The sequence below is a fragment of the Lycium ferocissimum genome, chromosome 8, assembly GCF_029784015.1.
Source record: "Lycium ferocissimum isolate CSIRO_LF1 chromosome 8, AGI_CSIRO_Lferr_CH_V1, whole genome shotgun sequence".
NCBI classification, from domain to species: Eukaryota; Viridiplantae; Streptophyta; class Magnoliopsida; order Solanales; family Solanaceae; genus Lycium; species Lycium ferocissimum.
The window spans coordinates 17829665-17851268 of NC_081349.1; the positions used below are offsets into that span (position 1 = coordinate 17829665).

Genomic DNA, 21604 nt, shown 5'->3' on the forward strand with positions numbered 1-21604 from the left:
TCTTTCAATATTGCCCTAAAGGAGCGCCAATCTGGCCCTATTTTAACTTCAATAGCCCAAGGGAATCAGACTACATTTCTTGGATAAAGGACAACTGCAAATCGAATAATTCCCATTTTTGCCAAAGCACACCTATTCCTTTCTCTATCCTCATCCTTTTTACACTTTCGCACATCTGGACTACCAGAAATCATAACATATTCAATAACACCACAATCCATACGAACAACCAGCTTGTAACTCATAAGGCCATTGAATATGTTTATCTGACATCCACCATTAACAATCACAGTACTTCGAGCCAAAGTGGGAATAAGTGGACAACACCCATCCATAATTTGTATAAACTCAGGATTGATGGTTCATATAGCAATGCAACAACTAAAGGTGGTGCAGGAGGCGTAATACGCAATCCCTCAAGGCAATGGATTGAAGGATTTGCAAAATCTATCACAACTCAATCAGCTCTACACTCTAAAATACAAGTTCTGCTATTGGGATTGGAATTAGCATTTACACAAAATCTATTCCCACTCATAGTGGAAACATATTCTAAGGTATTAGTAGAACACTTTAACAACAATAATACAATTATAGCTCAGAAAAATTTATTGATAGATTACAGGTTCCTGCTCCAAGCATCGGAGAGCCCTCAGGTACATCACATATGCCGTGATGCAAATCAAACTGCAGATCGATTGGCAAAACATGGGAACTCCTTACAAGTCCAAACTCATGCCATGGATGAAACACTATTTTGGAACACCCTCCCCCTTTATCACATCTTTCATTAACAAAGACTATTTAGGAATAGAATCGTTTAGATCTATTCTAGCATTCTAACGACTTTTTAATTAATTTCTGCACTGTATTTCAGTTATAAAATTTCCCCTTTCCAGCAGGAAAAAAAAAAAAAACGATAAAGCCTTTCCCGTGTCTTACATTTTTGTGCTGTTTTTGAAACTTCCTAACAACACTTCGATTGGCAGCTCCAATTTTGTCAATAATACAAATTTGAATTGATATGCATCTTTTTGTCGAGAATGTAAAAGAACATCCTCGTAATAAGATTATGTGTGCACCACACGTACGGAAGATTTACGAATTATACTAACTAGTTAGGTAAATGAATCTATGACGTTTTATATATACATCAATGATTTAGAATTTTCATATTATAAGTGCAATTTAGCTGATTATATCAAATTATTGTTTGATCTTTGTAGGTTATCATATCAGGCTACATGTTGTTACGTTGTACATGAGTTTAACTTAATAGATAGCGTAATTTTTCTTATACAATCAATGCACCAAGCATAAATTCTAGGGGGTTGTTTGATTTGAAGGATAAAAGAACAATCTAGGTTTAAAATACAGGATTATTTTATCTCATGTTTGATTGAATTCTTGATTCTGGAAATAGCAATTCCAGGGTCATTTATACCTTAATTGTGATATTATTCTCATAGCACACTTTTTGTAGGATAATAATTATGGAATAAAACGTCAAACTTATGAAGATGCCCTTCTCCAAAACTCCTCCCTACGTCCTTTAAGAAGTCAAAGGTTAAAATTAAAAATAAAAGTTTATCCTAATTTATTTAGTGTAACACCATAACATAAATAATCTCTCATTTTAGAAATAATGTCCAATTTTTAGTCAAATTTATCAAACATTTCATAAAAATATGTCAGATTAAATAATCCAATCATTATTTAGTCCCCTCATTATAAGTTCAATATTATAATCACAATATAACTTGTTCACAAACTAAACCACCTTAATGTACATTTTCTGCATGGTAGAAATTCTCTAATGGCGTACGTTTTTCCAGAACTATATATAACCTCTCGCCCTTCTTTTTTTCGGTGAACAGAAAACAGAAGAAAAAATAAGTCGAATTTAATTTTCATCGGCGTTCAGCTTTGCAATGATGGCCTGTTGTGACAAAGGATTGTCATAATTTAGGAGTGAACAATAAAGTCTCCTTTAGCAAATTAGGGAAGCATAAGGGCCACCTGCCCCATTCTTGTGTTGCATGCCCCACATTTTTTTTGTGGTTTTCCTTTTGATATTTGAGACTCATATTAGCGTCCCGATTAGTTTGGATTCATACCGTGTAAGGTTTATTTCCAGAGAAGCGGTTCCGAACATTTTTTTTTTCATACTCAGGATTCGAATTCGAGATTTCATTTAAAAGTAGAGGGATCCTAGTTATCCCAATAATCTTCAATGCTTCATATTCGGTATCCATACTGGGGTACAACTAATCTAGATTCGCGCAATATATAGAAAAAGCCTATTTAAGAGGAGAGTGCTCCCTAACAAAAAAAAAAAAAAAATCATACACAAGGCTCGCCTTTAAGACCTCTGATTAAAAATGAAAATCATACACAAGGCTCGGCTTTAAGACCTCTAATTAAAAATGAAGGAATTCTATCCATCCTACACGATCCTCGTTGGTCCCACAATTCATTCTTTCATGACAATCTTCAATGCTTCATTCCTCAAGTTGTTGGCTATGCATGTCTTTTCTCTGGTGACATGACAGTGCGACATACCGGAATGAAGAGGACAATATCATCAATTCAGCATTCATTGCTATACAAGAAAAAAAGAAAATTCTTTGAATATGTAATTCTGCAGTTGTTCACACGTAAAATGGAAAGGTCAATATCTGTCACAAAAGGTGTAGAGACACAGGATGTATGATTAGATCTAGGTGGATTCCACAAGAGGAAATTAGTGAAGGGCAAAATCGTCCGAATAGTTTAAGGTTAAAATTAACTCTTTTCTCCTTATTTTTAAGCAATCTTTAGTAGAAATGGTATTTTGAGCGACTTGACTAGTTCGAGGGCACATTTTGGAGCTAGTTGACTAACAACAAGGTATTTTAAACAAAAAATGGTAACGTAGGTGAAGTTGACCTATTTCGAATAATTCAGAGATACTTTTGGCTATTTTCCCTAAAATTAACTGATCATCTTTCAGGATAGCTACTTGGTAAATTCATCTTCCTTTTAGTGCTCTTGCAATTTATGGACTTTCTTAACCACGGTTAAAAATCTCTTTTGAGAAAATAGCAAATTTTGTGATTAATGTTAGATCAAGGTCAAAAATTTATAAATGTTAGATGATAATCTAATATTATATCTGTTAAGGGATGTATTTGCACAAGTTTTTAAAATAGGGACAGAATCTAAATATAGGCTAAAAAACGGACATTTTTGTAAGCCAGCCTGGCGAAAATGGGCCGAAAGTTTGAACAACATTACTATGCCAAGACATAACCACAAAAACGTACTATAGCCCAGAATCAAAGCCCAAAGCTTTCTTGATCATATTAGCCATCCAAGTACAGATTTTCAAATTTCAACAAACACTTTGCAACATTAATTATGAAATATACAATGCTAAGTATTGCTTTATGTTGTTAAATAAACGGAAAAGGGCCAAAATTACCCTGAACTTTGGGAAATAGTTCATCCATACCCTTCGTTATACTTTAGGGCCAATTATACCCTTATCGTTATACTATGGGGTCAATTATACCCTTATGTCTAACAGCTGCCACGTGGCATCATCCCAGCCCTTCAAAATTATTTTCCCCTCAAATAATTTTTTACCCACTAAAATAACCCAACCCGACCCGATTTTTTTTCCAGCCAAAGTGATACGGACCCAACCCATTACCCCTTGGCTGGAAAAAAAAAAATCTGGCCTGTCGGGTTATTTTAGCGAGTAAAAAATTATTTGAGGGGAAAATAATTTTGAAGGGGTTTGGGATGATGCCACGTGGCACCTCGTTAGACATAAGGGTATAATTGACCCCATAGTATAACGGTAAGGGTATAATTGACACTAAAGTATAACGAAGGGTATGGATGAACTATTTCTCAAAGTTCAGGGGTAATTTTGGCCCTTTTCCGTTAAATAAATGTTAACGTGAACTTAATCATGCCTGTCAAAGGATTTCGAGATGCTAATATATAAAAAAAATAGAATAAAATTTCAAGAATTCATATACAAGAAAGACTTTAGCAACTCATATTAAAAGAGGAATATAAGGAATATAAGATATCTATTAGTGATCAATGATATAGAATAATTCAGTGCATAATCATTGACCTTCATATTGGTATACGTACGGGACAAATTGGTTTTATTTATTTATTGTTCTTTTTTGGAGAGTAAAGTAGGAAATGTACGTGCTAGTTGTTCGTAAATACTTTTGCAGACGACTAATCTCAATTATTGAGCTATGAATCTTGTACTTTTAAATTTAAAAAGGGAATTATTGACCAATTTGGACTAATTTAAATGAATTTAAATAGCTGATGATACGACCTAACTGCCACATATATGGTTTGCGAGCACCCAATCTTAGTGTTTTTTGGGTAATCATCTTTAACCCAATTAATAATTATCAACTCTTACAGATGCACTTGTAATATATTATTTTTCTATTTATGAATTAAGTATAAATTAAACTTACCAGAAAGTCTTTTACCAAGTCCAATAAGTTCTTTTTTAAACGAATTTTAATTCTACCCATACGCGAAACATGCCAGCCCTCCACCGACAATCTTTTTCGAGTTTTTAAATGTATATAGTACCGTATGCAAAAGTTTCATGATGTAATACTAAGAAATTAATAAATATATTTTCTAGAATATCAGTATCTTAGCTGTTTTAACAAATGCACAATAAGACTGTTAGGTTCTCATATCGGGTGGAATGTGGCACTATGGTTTCCTTATATAATCTTCACCTCATGCATTAGTTTTTGGAATTGAGTTAGACTTAATATTCATTTCTTTAGGTAAATGATCACTTTTTTTTTTTTTTTTTTTACAACTTATGTACCTTTTAAATTACACTTTAATTTATTTTATTTTTTGGCAAACGTTAGATACTTGTATATTGTTTTGTTTATAAGGTTGAGAAGTATATACGTAAACACTAGATTGGATCGGATTATTTGCACAATTTTTATAAATATATAGCGAAAAAATTTAAATAAAACCTAAAGAAGTGACATTCACGTAAATCAGCCCTTCTTTATAAAGGCACACCATATAGAGAAGAAAAAGATTTTTGATACAAAATTCATGAAATTCGATAAGTTTACCTCCTGATAGAGAAAATTATACTACAAACTATAATGAAGGACGACCAATACAATCTCATTATTTCCTTATTATTCTAAAGAAAGATATATATTATTTTATAACTTTACATTGGTCACTCGTTGAAACATATCGCTAATAGAATTATGCAATAATTGGTTGCTCTTAAATCTTGGTGATAACTTTTTTTCTTTTCCGCACAAAGATTTAGTATGAATCTGTCTGAATAATGAATATATATAGCAAATGATATGATAAAGTGGAGATAAAGTAAAATATTATCCAAAATTAAAATATGATCTATGTTAACGTAGCCATAAAATAAAATATTAATCAAAATCGCAGCACAAATAGATTGGTTGAGCTCTTTTTCACTAATTACTTACAATATCAACATTGCTGGTTAATTTTTGTAGATAAAGTTATTTATACTCAATCAATGAATGCAAGTGTCTTGCATACCACAAAAACGATTATCACTATAACCATGATTCAATGATTTATATTCTTACTTTTTATTTTTTAGTTAACTAAGTTTAGAATGATTAGTTTGGTGTAAAGACCCGATAGAGATAAATTTTTACCCTTTTGTTCCCTATATCCAAAAGTTCCATCTGCTCAATCTTTATCTTCTAGAGTTCTAAACTATAAAATATGCAGACTTCCTAAGTTTTCTATAATTTTTAGTATAATATTTATGCTACAGCGAGGGCTACTTGGTCAAATTGTAAGGAGAATTGTTTTTAGCCTAACTCCAAATCTACTATATAGAGATTATAATTAATTAAGGAGATCTGATCTTATTATATAGCATGTGAAAATGATTAATTTATGCATGATATTTAATCATGACTCCATACTTCAATCCAAAGTTGGCAAGTGGTATAAATTATGTTTTCTGAATCACCTGAGAAAGAAATGACAATAAAGAATCACTTTTGGGTGGGACGTAATTTTCATTAATCTCTTCTTTCTACTAATTGTCAATATCAATATGAAATGGTTACAATGTATGTCATGACTTAAGATATGGTCCAAGTAAAAAGATTAAATCTTTATTTTTCCGTGATTTCTCCAGGTAAAAAGTTAATTACTATTCTTTTTCTTTTAGCAATAGATAAAGGTTAATTATCTTGAGAACTTTGACTTTGTGAACCACGTTGATAAAAGATTCTTACACAAAAAGTTCCAAAACCATTCATACGTTGTTCCAGCCTCTTGGCACATAAGGCCGGATAGAAGCGGAGGCGGATGCAGCCTTATAGTTATGGGCTTAGCTGAATTCATAATTTTTAACACGGATATAGATATATATGTTAAACCCTTCTAATTTTTCTCTAACAAATATTAGAAAAGTTCATTCATAATTTAATCATATAATAAATTCAACACTAAAAATTTTAAGATTGAACCCATTAAATTAAATTTGGAATTTACCTCTAGAAAGAGATTCACAAATAACATCAAAGGTACATTTATAATCAGTAACTTCCACCAACTCATCAACATCCTCTTCGGGACATATAACTGATCGATGATCAAGTTCAATAAAATACTTTAAACTTGAATGTATTTTGCAAAAGAAGTATCCCCAGAGTTCGGAAACTAACTCACGAGCTTAATAATATGTATCACATGTTAAAGATAGAAACTGAACTATATGAGATCGAATATTTCTATGATGAGGTTGTAAGGCTCAACTTTTTTTTTTTTTTTTTTTTGAAGGGTATTCGTTTACTATTTTTTTCGTACTTTCTACTTTTTACAAACTGGTTCACGTGAGGTTGAAGCTCATAGTATCTCATTTGATTGATCCAGATTCCAGGCACCAAAGTAAAAAATAGAAAAGAAATGAAAGAGCAGAAATAAATTGAAATGCAAGAAAAAGAAGCTCAAATGAAGATTTCTCATATCTATGTACAAAAACAAATCCTAGTATGACTGTAATTAACTAGTCTCTAAACAAGAGACAGAGATATCAAAGAGATCAAAACTCTATAAGCATGGAACCCAAATTTTCCAAACCTTAATATCACAGTCCAAGCTACCACTATAAACCACACAAGAACTTCCACAACCAGAATCATCTTTAGTCTTACTACTATTATTATCTAAAGCTGCAGTCAAACATTTGACTGGACCATTATGCCCTTCCAAAACTGCCAAACATGAATAACCTTTTCCAATTCCCTTCTTCCATATTCTCACTGTTTTGTCTGCTGATCCACTACATACCAAATCTGCCACCACAGCCAAACACAAAATTGCCTTGGTGTGTCCTCTTAAAGCTCCACTAACCACCATCTTGCCATTTCCACCACTATCTTTTTCCCATACAATTATGGACCTATCACAAGCACCTGAATACAAAACTGAACCATCTGTGCTAAGTGCTAAAGCATTTACTGCTGATTTGTGCTTCTCTAGTGTTGCTACAAGGGTGTGTAGTTTCTTTTCTCCTTCTTCCCTCTTCCATACTTTGATCCTCATGTCTGCTGAACCAGTATAAACATACCTAGAACAAAATCAACAAAGTTTTCATTAACTCGACTGAATTATGATCCGTTTGTTTTTGTTGACTTGACCCAACAGGTTAAATTCAAAATTCATAACAGGTCAAAATAGTGTCATATGATGAGTCAAAATACAACCCAAACTCAAACATACAAATTCAGACTTGGGTATGGAAATCATGTAAATTTTGAAAAATTTAAAGTTAATAATTTATAAAAAATACATTAGATTTCACTTTTTTTTTTCCAAAAAACTAAATGGAACTGAAGAGTCAGGTCAATTGTGTTTTTAGAAAATTTACCACTATCATGAAATTCCAAGTTCAATGGTGAAATTTGCAATTCCATGATGATGTCCTGGAGTATGACTAGTATGAATTTAAATTTCTTAACTATTTTCAAGGGAAACTTACGTAACTGTACCTTCGGCCGTCTAGTTTACCAAACATGATCGAAGTACACACTATCTATACACGATCAACTGTACATCTTGTGTATAGATATGTATAGGCATATGAATATTATATTTAGAGGTATGTATATTTTGTGTATAGGTATGTATAGTATAAGTATATTTAGTATACTTTATACACTACTCTATATACTATGTACATATTTTGTAACTAGATGGCTGAATGGTATTTGAATGTAATTTTCTCATTTATCCCATTTAAAACATACCCGTTTTTCGACAAAGCTATTGCGTTTATGGCATCATCATGAGCATTCCAAACTGATTCAAGGCATTTGAAATCCGAAGTTCTCCATACTTTAAAAGTTCTATCCCACGAAGCAGAGTAAAGCAACGAACCATCTGAAGATAACGCTAAAGCTGAGACTGTATCAACATGATGTACCCACGTACATTTCTTGTGTCTACGTACTTCAACGTAGTTTTTTGCGCTAAATAATCTCATACACCTATCATTAAGCGTAGGTAATGTAGCAATACACTTGTAGGTTTGATCATAGGTGTCAATTTTCCATACGCGAATTTTATGATCTTGATGAGCACTAAAGAGTTTATCACCCGAAATGACTATGGATTTAACAGAACTGGTACTTTGTGCTACTACTATTGGATTATTTTGTTGGTTTAAAAGGTCTATGTTACATAGAAGGATTTCGCCATTTGAAGTGCCAGTGTAGAACTGTTTTCCGGTTATTGATAAGCAGAATATGGAGGAGTGGGCTTTAAAAGTGGATGCACATATGTTTGAGAAAAGTTGTGTTTGAGGGGAAGGTGGAGTTAATGAAGGAACTGATGGTAAACTTGGTTGTGATGAAAGGGCAGAAGATGAAGATGAATCTGAGTGAATATATGTTGATTGTTTCTTGGATTGGCAGGGCAAAGGACATGGAATTTTCCCCATTTTTTTGCTAGGGAAAAGGTTAGAAAAAGTTCAAGTAGAGAGCTGAATGAATATAACTTTGTGTTTGCTAGCTGTTTATAAAGCATCAAAGATATGGTGGGAAAGAGAAAATGACAAAAATAGTTCCTTATGTTTGATGGTAGGCTCAAAATAATTCCTTAAGTATACACTTAACAGTTTTGATCCTTTAAGTTCAGCAGAAGTTAACAATTTTAGTCTTCAGCAATATTTATAGGACGTTCTCGATTAGATTTGACGGAAACTATGAAAAAAATGAAAATTAGCGTAAACTTACATTTAGAGGTATAATTTTTATAGTTTCTGCTATTTTAATTTATTTTTTGAAGTGTAATTTATGATAATTTCTAAATATCTTTTAGTGTCTAGTGTAATATTTTGTGTTGTATATTTTAAGATTTGATGGGGCTTTTTATGATGTTTGTAGTTATATTTTATTTTTTTCTACTGTTTCCATCAAATCTAAGAGACAAAGTTCGATAAATATTTCATGCAGATTAAAAATGTTAACTTATGACAAATTTAAAGGACTAAAATTGTTAACTGCATACTTAAAGGACTACTTTAAACCTACCATCAAACATAGGGGACCCATTTTGTCATTTTCTCGGGTGGGACAGCGTATTTTAGCAGAATAGCGCTCATTAGCAAACCAAAAATTAAAAAGAAAAAGAAGTTAAGATAGTGACAAGAGGGTACATGTAGGACCAAGAGGGGACTGTTCGTAAGTAGACGCTACATCATTTTCCTGGTGTAATATTGTGATTGTTTGATTAAAGGATTATCACTTTGGTACTAAGTTTCTAAAATACTTTTTTAAAAGTACTTCGGAATATCTCATGTTTATTTAATCAATTTGAAAAATATTTTTGTTAATATTAGATTAGTAATTTATCAAGAGGAACCTTAAAAATTGTTTATGTTTTTGCGAGTAGCTGCTCCCAACTTTTTTCAGCTTCTGCTATGATTCTAAAGCACATCCTAATTTTTTGCTTAAATATTTTGTCAAACATTTCAACTTCCTAACCCAAGTAGATTTTTCTTTTTAAAATAGTTACTTTAATTTTGACTTTTCAAAAGCTTGAGACATGCTATGAGTATCTGGACAATCACTTAAGTATTTTTTACTTAAGATAAAACTAGATGCATCGACATGGACACGCAAATCTAAATGTAAAGCGAAAAGGTTGCTTAATTTCTTTAACCCTCTGTAAAACTTTTAAGACTAATCCATATCTAATGTTAAAAAGCATACCTTTTTCCTTTTCTAGATGGTTTGAGAATTGTGCTGAACAATTTAGACGGTGGTTAATCATACCATCAGACATTCAGTATTGATTAAGTAGCTTACACATGTAGTTTTCTGTTATATAACGCACAACATAGGACGATCTTAGTGTTAGAAAAGTTGTGAAATATATATAGTATGACACAAGGAAGTGTTTCTCATTGGTGGAAGAACGCTTTCTTGCACTTTAAATGAGTTATTCTTTTGAACTTTTAAGGAGCCTAGTATAAAGGATTGGGCTCGCACACATAAAAATAAATTAATAGGCAACACATGCTTAGCAGGAAGTGTCCAGATATTAATGCAACACAATTAATATCTCCTCGCCTATATATAAACTTCTTCCTTTCACTTGTTTGATTTGGATTTTGCACATATTTTAAGAAACAAATAGTTGATATGGAGTATTTTATCAATATTATATTAATTGATGTTTAGTCTTAGGTCTTGGAAATAATTTGATGAATAAGTAATTAATACTAAGGGTAAACACGAAAAAAAAATATACGTTTTTCTCTTCATATGTTAAAAGTGACAAGTACTAAAAGTAAAAATGTATTTTAGCATAGTGGACAAGTAAAAGTGAACGGAAGGAGTACATGTTTTAATTTCTACTTTGAATTAGTTTTTGTTGTTTTCGCTCTTAATTTACTAAAAAAGCTTGTTAAATCCCGAAAAATGCACCTTTACCCTCGAATACCTTTAAGCACGATGTTTTGACACAGCTCAAACTTTGAAAGAAAGTCCGTGCACTTCCGTGAGTTTGCAACATTTAATTGGCTTTAAAATATGGAGTATCTTCCTCTCTTATTAGATCAGGACATCATGTAACTTTGTTTGCTTGATCTAGCCTAGTGAACACTATTCAACATTGGTGGAGTTTTATATACATTTATTTATACTCATTTTAGTTGTTCGAAGTGAAAATAATTTCTAAGCTGCTTATAATGAAAGTATTTTTACACGCTAAATGTAGCTTAATGATCTGGTGCAACAAGATTTAATATTATGTTAAAGTTACACACCTATTCTCAATGTAGATATATAATTCTAATTGGTCTGATTAATTGTGTACAACGATTTGACTCAATCGACGGACAAATATTAAACTCCTTGGAATCTCCTCCTTTTTGCACTATATATCAAGAGCCTGTTCTTTCTTTAGGGCATTACTAATTAAGTAATTACATCATCTTATACCAGCACAAACATCTTATGATCACTATTATATATAGTATATTGGTCTTACGTACTTTGTCTATATATGTTTGTTAAGAAAAATCATTTTCGAATTAGCTAAACAAAGTAATTATGGATCAACGTTGAGGGGCATATATAGGTAAGTAGTAGTATGGTCCCCTTATCCTAGCTCATAAAAAGATATCGAGAAAATGGCCAATCGAAAAATGTAAAAGAACTAACATTGGATAAGAAAATTTCATGATAGGACAGATGAGTTGAATTTGAACGTAATAATAATAGGAAAGGAAATAGCCTTTCCTTTTCAACTCTTTCTTCTGGTGATATAATTTGAGTTTTTAGTCTATGACTTCAACTTTTTATAAATTGGCTCTTTGTTGCTTTAGAAGTCAAATAATTAAACATAACTATCCATGGATATAACCTAAGGAGAAAAACCTCAGCTCCTTTTCTTTTATTTTTATTTTTTAAATTTGGTTTCCAGTTCAGCAATAATTTAGACAAAATAATGTAGCCTCTCTTTCTAGAAGGCTTTAATTCATTGTCCAAAAACTAACTTCTATACCGCATCGGAGTTATTATATTTCTAGGAAGGTAGGTTAGAATATTATAGACTCAAAATAGAATTAAAAAAGCTTGAATATTCCGAAACGACAAGTGCATCATTTTCTTGGAAAATAAAATGTATCTACTCACTTCTTTTTTTTATCTGCTCACTTAATTTGCATAATATTTTGTATACAGTACATCAATCACCAATTGCGACGTCACTATTGCAATCTTTTAGCATCCCTTACTAAATTACAAGTACACAAAATAACATTCGGAATATTCAATTATGTACATGTTGAAGTATCATCATTTTTAATTAAATTGATCAGATAATGCTAGAGTTTTTGAGGATATGGTTATATGCAACTGGATCCAACTATTACTTCGCTCAAAATTTCATGTAAAATTCCCATATTAATCTGGAACATTTCAACTGTTCGTGACTTTTATTTTCAACTCAAGAATGTTGCCTTATAATTAGGAGTTATACAAAAAGATGGTAGAATTAAAAATATGTTACGAAAAAGTCAAGCAAATTCAACATATTTATAGTGTGTGTGTATATATATATATATATATGAAATTTTTATATATATAGTGTAATTTTTCAGTGAAGGAGTTTGAAATCGACATCTTTAATTTGGACAATGGTTAACTTTGCCACGGAGTATATTGATACTAGGTAAAGTGCTGCATGTAGGCCAATATCGAATGACTTGTTTCATACACATCTAAAATATACTAATTCTATATTTTCAAACAATTTAATTTCTTCAAATCAATTGTTTTTTCGCCCTTCAATTTATTTAACTTTGAGATTCTTGAGAACTGTATTTATGGGTTAGAATTAAGAATCGTGTCATGAAAATAAATCTTAGCATTTTTCTATTATTTGAATGTTTATACTAAGCAAATAGTGGAGATCATTCTGATTAGGAAAGCAAGATCGGTTGTGTTCTTAAGTGCGGAATTTTGAAGAATACATAAGAGTGATCTTTTTTAGAAAGGGAGAGAGAAGATACTTTATGATAGATGCAAAACCTCAAAGTAGACAACAATTTATAGGGAAGAAAAATTAACTTAAGTGCAATTTTCCATTCTTTCATCTTAAGAAACATGTTTTCACTTAAGTATTATTTTATTTATTGTTTATACTAAAAATAAAATTAACAGGAATATTAAATATGCATGCATGTTGTGCCAAGTGAGATAGGAGTCCTCTGAAGTTAGCTGAATACGACAGAAAATGATGAGCAAATTAAAGTTGCTCGCTCAAAAGTTAGGGTAAAAACTTATATATATTGGGTGTTTAAACCAATCTAATGAATGTAATAAATATGTGTGTCTGTCTTACATGTACACTTTAAACACTTAATTAAGCATGGTTAAGTAATATATATTTTCACTGTGATTTTTGTTAATTCTTAAGGTTAAGTCGTTTAATTAGGTGTAAACACCTAATACACATAAGTATCTACTAAGAATTAAGCTAATCTCCTCAAATTTCTAGCCTTTTGTTTTGGGTGCAGTTCAAATTAAATGGAAGAAAAGTCGAACAATTATTGCTAGCTGTATATATTTCCCTGAAGAAACTTTTTGCCCTCACAAACAAAGATAAATCACATCTTAAAATCTAGAATCAAAATTTTGTCCAATCGCCAATCCTTAATTACTTTCGGTCTGCCCACTAGTATTAGGTTCATACTTGTGATAGGTGATAGGGACCAAAAACCAACTGTGTTTGTTTTTCCCTCTTTTCTTTTCTTTTTGTGTCTTGGAATATATGAAAACATCTTATTAATGGAATGGTGTTTTTCTGGGTGTGCAAGTTGATCAGTCATTTGCATCGACCATTTTAGGTCATTGTACACATATTTCTTAAATTGTGACATTTGACATGACGATTATTGCTTACTTATTAGCTATGTGAAGTGAAATTTGTAGGCATATATTATTGACCATTTTACTAAATCACTTAGCTAGTGAAGTGTGCGAAGACTTTTTAGATCTCTTTTCAGGACTTATTGCTGTGTGTTCGTTTTGTGATTCACTCAGCTATATTTGTATACCTCAAAGGTTTATAAAACTTTTTTTTTTTTAACCCATACAATAACTATCGATCCACTGAGACTTCTGCTGAACTGGAGAAAGTGCCCAATTTTATTTAGATATTTGTTGACTGTGCACTTTCTTAGATATTTTTGGAGTGTGCACTTTTTTTTTAATAGATATTTGTAAAACAATCAATTTTATCAGCACTTTTGTTTTTGGGGAAAAGATCATGCAAAGAGTTAAAGTAGTGAAGAGAAGACAAAATTTTAAAAGCGAGTGATTAGTCTTCGAGTTGTTAACATTTCATTATACAACTCACCAAGAAACACAAGCTGTAAAGCACCAATATCACAACTTCTTTCTTCTTCATCCTAAACCTTCCCAATCATGCCAATTTTTGTTCCTTTCAACTTTTTTTTTTTTTTTTTTTTTTTAAAGGGAGCCTCAGAATAACAATAAACTCATCTCTTTATTACCTGTAAGTCATGAGTTTGAGTCGTGGAATCAGTCACTAATACTTGCATCAAGGTAGACGGCCTCCACTTAGGGAGGAGCTAGCGACTTACGGGTTCGGCCGAACCCAGTAATTTTGTTCCAAATACTGTACTTGTTTTGAAAAATTTATTGATATTGTAAAAATTGTTAATTTAGAATCCAGTAACTTAAGGAGATTAGAATTCCGAAGCCACAAGCTTTAATTCTGATTCCGCCTCTGCTTCCATTACACCCCATAGGCTGCACTCTTCATTCCTTTGACTCTACATGCAGGCGAAATGCTTAGTGAACCGAGCTGCTTTTTTTCTTCTTTTAAATTTTCCTGTTACGTTCCCATTAAATAAAAATCATGACGCGAGTGATCCTTTTTTCTTTTTAAAATTCCTCGCTCGTCTTTTTCTTTTCCTCTCCTTAGTGCATTTTTATGCTCGTGGGGACCAAAACTTGAAATAGACAAGGTATATATTTCTTGTTAGACGTGACTGTTACAAGATTTTTTTATTATTATTATTTTGGTCAAGCGGAAATAGTTTCTCGGTTAGTCATTGGTGTTAAATTAAATAAATATAATTATTTATATGGATAAGCCAATTAGTAATCTAAGATTGTCCCCTTTTATTTCTTTTTATCTTTTTTCCTTATCTTTTCCTTGCCGTGTGGCTGGGTGTTTCAATTATTTTCTAACTAAATCTCACCTATATATCATGTTTTTATTGACAGCAACCTAGAGGTGGTAAATGGGCAGTTTAGGCTGAAATTGAACGGGTTAAGATGGACTGCATTATTAAATGGGCGGGTTATATTTTATTTGGGTTAAGATAGGCGGGTCAAGATGGGCTAAACAATAGAACATAGCCCAACCCGTCCAACTTGACCCATGATTTTTATAAACTTTAGACTTGCATTTCCTGAATCAAATGTAAAAGTGACCTATAAAACAAAGAAATTTATAATTTGAATTTCATAATTAGTTAGGTAAAACAGTTTCATTTCTACTCGGTCAACCATCAAATTATACTTTTTCTATCGGTGTAGACTTGCAAAAACTTTGCTCCCGGAAGAACCAAAAATAAAATAAATAAAATAATGTTCTTATTTGACTAACTCCATTAAATAGGAACAAATCAATGTAATTTCTTCAAAGCATATGACAACTAATTAACAAACCTAAAACTATGACTTGTCCTTTTTCTAAGCACGCATCAGTGACGACTTAATCCATAGACTATGGTTGTTATCGCTATTATTAGTTAAAAAGCACTTAATTATTTGATGAAAAATCACACAAATACGTTCTTCCAATTAACTTTCGGCTAAATAAATGTTAATTCAAATTCAAGTAAGTTGATAAAGGTTTCGAGAACTTTTGTAGAAATTGGTGGTTGTAATAAGAGGAAACTGATTGCAATGCACACTCTAAAGACACAATTTAGTGGATCTATGTTTTGGTATCTCACGGGTCACAGATGGGCATTTACACCGGTCGCCATGGGATGTTATTTTCTGATGGGTCACTTTGGGAATAGCCAGTGGCAGATCCAAGATTTTCATTCAGGACGTTCGACAAAAATAACAAAAGCTAAGTATAAAAAATAATGTTATCGATGGGAATCAAACCTAAGACGTTAGAGACAATTTTGAATACCCTGAGCCGCTTGAGCTAACCCTTTGCATTTGTTTAGGATATTCAAAAGTTAATATATGTACATAAATACAGAAAATCTAACCTAGATAAAAACTGTTATTTTTTGCCGAGGGTGTACAGATATAGCCTTCGACACACTCTAAATCCACTCCTTGGCATAGCCCAAATCAATCCAATTAGTAAAATACATATTTCCCAACCCGTTAAAACATGGGTGGATTATGCGGGTCATTTGAGTTTGGGCTGATTTTGTCACCACTACCTATAAGTCCATAAGTAACAAAATGGGCAAATGGGCGCAGAGGATATATTTTGATCCCTGATTCTCTATCAACCCAAGCATCAAATCACCACCTTTTCCTGTTAAGTATCTCTAAGATCTTTTCTCAAATGATGGAATTTAGAAAAAAAGACTATTAACATCGGGGCTTGGTATGAATTTGAACAACAATTTTCAAAATTATCTCTTATATGTATAAAGAATAGGGGTGGATCTACATAGTAGCGTAGGGATGCCACGCCACCCGAACGCCAGTTGAAACTATGTATATTTACGTATATATGTATAAGAAATGATATAAATTCTAATTGTGCCACCCAGAGCAACAATGGTGTCCCTGGTGCTAGTGGTTAAGAGCCAGGTTTTCCTACCCAGGGACATTAGTTTAAATTCCTGCGCTACAATTTTTAAAACTTTTTGCTTTCTTTTTCCTCTTTTTTTTTCCTGCCTCACAGGAACTTGATAATATACTTAACAGATGAAATACGCCTTTATTTATCTTCTCTTCTCTGGACTCGTACCATTTTTCTTCCTTTTCTATTTTAAGCATAAAATATTAATAGGACAGTAAATAGTTTTCTTCTTCCAAAAAAACCCTTTCATTTCTCCCAAATTTTCTCCTCTCTTCGTCAAAATTTTAATAATTTTAATTTTACATGTTATTTTATTTAATTTAAATGGTTTTACAAAATGCAAAAAGAAATTTGCATGAGTCTTGGTTCAAGCTGGTTTAAGAAAGAAATTTTCTTTATGTTAGTAGAAATTATGTTTGTAGGCTTGAGTTAATGTACCTATTTGAGCATGATTTCTCTATATAATATTTGTCTATGTAAATTGAAAAGACAAATAACCCGATCCAAAGTTGATCAAACCGATCAAATGCTTAATTTATTTGGACCATATAAATTACAATATGTATACATTTATAGCAGAGCGTGGTACCCGGAACCTCTAAATTCTGGATCCGCCTCTGATAAAGATTGCATAAAAAGGGGTAAAACTCACATGTTCTAAAATTATTTAAGTAAGATTTGAAGAGACATACTAAAAGATATTTAATTCAATGTTAACTACATTAAAAGTATTATAAATCACTATTATTTATAGTAAAAAATATTTAAGAAACATTTTGAAATGATCATATTACAAGATATTTAACTCTCTCAAACGGAATAATGCCACATAAAAAGGGAACAGAAGCAGTACTGAGGAATAAAAGTAAAATTTTGCTCGCAATCAATGTGTTCACACTTCATAAATCAATATGTTCACACTTCATACTACCAAACTAAATATGTTTCATCATCACGATTAAGTGATAATTAAAAATAATAGTATTTGATTTATTATGAGTTAGTAGAAATATCGAGTCCATAAGGTCACTCAACTATTCGAGATTATTTAATAAAGTCATGTTTCCCCACATTGTAGATTTCACTAGGTATGTTGTTGTTATTGTATACATGTTTCTTAAGTTCGTGACAAAAAAAATCACTTAACTATGTCTATATCGCTCAGAAGGTCATTCAACCAGCCAAATACCTTGTTGTTATCGTATACATGTTTCTTAAGTTCGTGACAAAAGAATCACTTAACTATGTCTATATCACTCAGAAGGTCATTCAACCGACCAAATACCTGTTGCACCCTCTATATAGTTATCAATATTTGTTTTTTTAATATTATGATATTTTTTCTCTTTTTAATCCACATTATGGACTTAATTATCGGGAAAGGGCTAAATATACCCCTGTACTATGAGAAAAGGTTTAAATATACCCCTCATTATACTTTGGGTCCAAATATACTCCTGCCGTTATACTCTTGGTTCAAATTTACCTATCCTCCGTTAACTTTGTTCAAGGTGGCCATCCAATCCTACGTGGCACTGTCATTTGATGAGGTAAATGTCACGTGACATGCCACCTCAGCGCCTCTAACCCGTTTTACCCATTCCCACTATTTTTTCTTCCACCACTAAAATTTACATCCTCTCCGCCAGCATTGCCACTATTACCGCCACCATGACCATCCTAATTTATTTATCTAACTTGAAAGATGAAACTTTATTCTGCTTACAATTCTGATTACTCAAACTCAAATTTGAAGGGGAGAAGTACTTGACTCCGGCAACGAATCAATTTGACTAACTTGTGACTCGGTGTCCGACATTGATATGGTTGCTGTGTTTTTTTTTAGGATTACGATGATTGGAATTGAAATTTCATGATGGGTACCTTGAAAAATCTGATCTTTATTGGGAGATTTTTCGACAGAAACCATGATTGAATGAAGAGGAAACACAAATAAAAGAACTGTGAAGAATACTTTGGAAAAATGGGTTGTCTCCGTTGATTCCTTGAATCACCATAGTGTAATGAAGCATGTAGGGAGGTCTATAGTTGTCATGGTGGCCGTAATGGTGGCAATATTGGTGGAGAGAATGTAAATTTTAGTGGTGAAAGAACAAAGGCATCAGCCTAGCTAGGAACTTAAGTAGAAGAGCAACCCCCTAACAAGTAAGGTAAGGCCTAAAGCCTATCATTGACCGAATAGCAAACTTAGCTTCAAAGCTTGAAGTGAAGGCTTTACCTTTCCTTTAATCAAATCAATGCCAGACAGAAACGGATCTAGGATTTAATCTTTAGCGGTTCAACCTTTTAAATTTTTTATCATTGAACCATTATATTTCTAAAGTTATGGGTTCATCTCTACTATTTATTTTAATTTTAGTAAATTTTTACACATAAATTTATACCCCGCATTGAAAGTTTGGGGTTCAATTGAACCCCAAGTTATAGTGCTCCATCCGCCTCTGATGCCAGAGAATACATCAGAAGCTAATTAGCACGTAGGTAGCGCAGGGAAGGGGTAAAATGGGTTAGGGGCGTTGAGGTGGCATGCCATGTGGCATCCACCTCATCAAATGACAATGCCACATAAGATTGGATGACCACCTTAGACAAACTTAACAGAGGAGGGGTATATTTGAATCAATAGTAAACTGGCAGGGGTATATTTAAACCTTTTCTCATAGTATAAGGGTATATTTGGCCCTTTTCTGCTTAATTATAGAACAAATAAATCTTATATATATGTAAAAAAGTGAAAAATAAATTTCCAGCATATATAATGGGGTTAATAATAAAATAATTGAGCATAATATTCAAGCATATATATAGTTTACTGATACTTCTCTTTTAGATTTCTTTTTTGTATTACATGCATGGAATATACGTTTTAAAAGCTTTTTATTCTCTTTCATTTTCAATTATGTAACTACATTTGTTAATTTTGTTGTTATTATCGAAATTAACGATACAAACAAATTGTTCTAATTAATTTTCGTCATTATGCTCAATTATTTTATTATTCCAACATTTTATATACTTAAAAGTTATTTCTTACTTTTTCACTTTATAAATAAGATTTATTTGTTCTATAGGTAAGTCCATACTATAAATTAAAAAGAGAAAAAAAAAATCATAGTATTAACAAAAACAAAGGCAGATAATATAGAGGGTAAAATAGGCATTTGGTCGGTTGAGTGACCTTCTGAGTGATGTAGGTGTAATTAAGTGACTTTCTTATTACAAACTAAAGAAACACGACTATATTATGACCTTCTAAGTAATGGACTTCAGAAATATATGGTGTTGAAAAAAAATAGCTTCCCGACTTTTAGAAGTCTAGAACGTAGAAATATATTATTTGGTACACTTCCAAGCAAGATGCTGGAATAGCTCAGTTGGTTAGAGCGTGTGGCTGTTAACCACAAGGTCGGAGGTTCGACCCCTCCTTCTAGCGATATCTTTTTACTTTTACTTTTTTGCCTGCACATAATTTGACCGAATAGCAGTCTTAATGGGCTAATTCCAATCTAGCCATTAAAATGGCCTAAATATCAATCTTATGGCCTGATTTACGCAAGTGTCCCCTTTTAGGGCTATCATTTAGATTCTGTCTTTATTTTTATTTTTATTTTAATATTTTTTTAAAATTTTTTTTTTTGCCTTAGGTGCCCGCACATAATTTGGCCCAATAACAGTCTTAATGGGCTAATCGTCTACTGATAAGCCATTTTTCGGTTTCTTCTGAAACTTGATCGGTCATTTGCACTATTACTCTTATTTTGTGCTGGTCTTTGATTTTTGACCTTCAAATGGGATGGTTTTAATTTTTGTCCTTCAAAATCGAACTTATGCCTATAGGGGTATAAGTTACGCATCATAATATCTACAAGTAGGGGTGTTCACGGTTTGGTTAAAAGCCAAACCTAACCGATAGTTGTTTGGGTTTGGTTATGAAATTTAAAAAACCGATAATACTTGGTTTGGTTTGGTTTTATTAAAAATAAACCGAAGAAAAAATCGAACCAAACCAATACAATAATATACACAATTTTTATAATTATATGTACACAATATATTACATTTTTATAAATAATTTTAAATACTTTGTTTACTTTTACATCAAAATTTTCTTTATTTCTATTAGGCTAATGAACTTTACACATTAAATCCATTTCTTAAAAGAAATCCATGAATCCAAACTCATTTATTCAAAGAAACAACTATGAAATTTATCTTAAAAGTTGTATTTTTTTATAAACTTTATTCACTTGATTAAGCTTTATAGATCTTAAGACATTTTCCCATAATCAATAAAAATTGTCGTTCCCACAATAAAAGGGTAATAACGGATTAATTATAAGTTGGAAAAGAATGGAAAAGTCTTCCCTAATCATATGAAAAAAAGTGAAAGAGAGAAATACCATTAAAAATCGAATCAAACCGAACAAAAGAGACAACAACCAAACCGATGGATATATTATATTTGATTTGGTTTGGTTTGATTTTAATAATTAAAAAACTGACTAAATTGGTCTGGTTTTGATTTTAATCAAAAACCGACCCATGAACATCCCTATCCACATGTTATGCCTGCGAGGCATAACTTCTTTAAGGGCGCAAGCATAACTTGTGGTTATTATGATGCGTAACTTATACACTTGTAGGCATAAGTTTAATTTTGAAGGGAAAAAATTAAAGACCAGTC

General features: G+C 31.9%; 1 protein-coding gene and 1 non-coding gene across 2 annotated transcripts; one reads left to right on the plus strand and one right to left on the minus strand.

Annotated features, from left to right (window-relative positions):
* Window positions 1-7017: 7017 nt before the first annotated feature.
* LOC132067411 (protein JINGUBANG-like) lies at window positions 7018-9072 on the minus strand. Its single transcript, XM_059460633.1, has 2 exons — window positions 8325-9072; window positions 7018-7645 (listed from the first exon to the last, which is right to left on the minus strand). Exons 1-2 carry the CDS (start codon window positions 9014-9016, stop codon window positions 7126-7128), a joined length of 1212 nt encoding a protein of 403 aa, XP_059316616.1. The 5' UTR covers window positions 9017-9072; the 3' UTR covers window positions 7018-7125.
* An 11207-nt stretch (window positions 9073-20279) lies between these two features.
* TRNAN-GUU (transfer RNA asparagine (anticodon GUU)) lies at window positions 20280-20353 on the plus strand. The gene has a single exon. It is a non-coding gene; the product is annotated as a tRNA-Asn (tRNA).
* Window positions 20354-21604: the final 1251 nt, after the last annotated feature.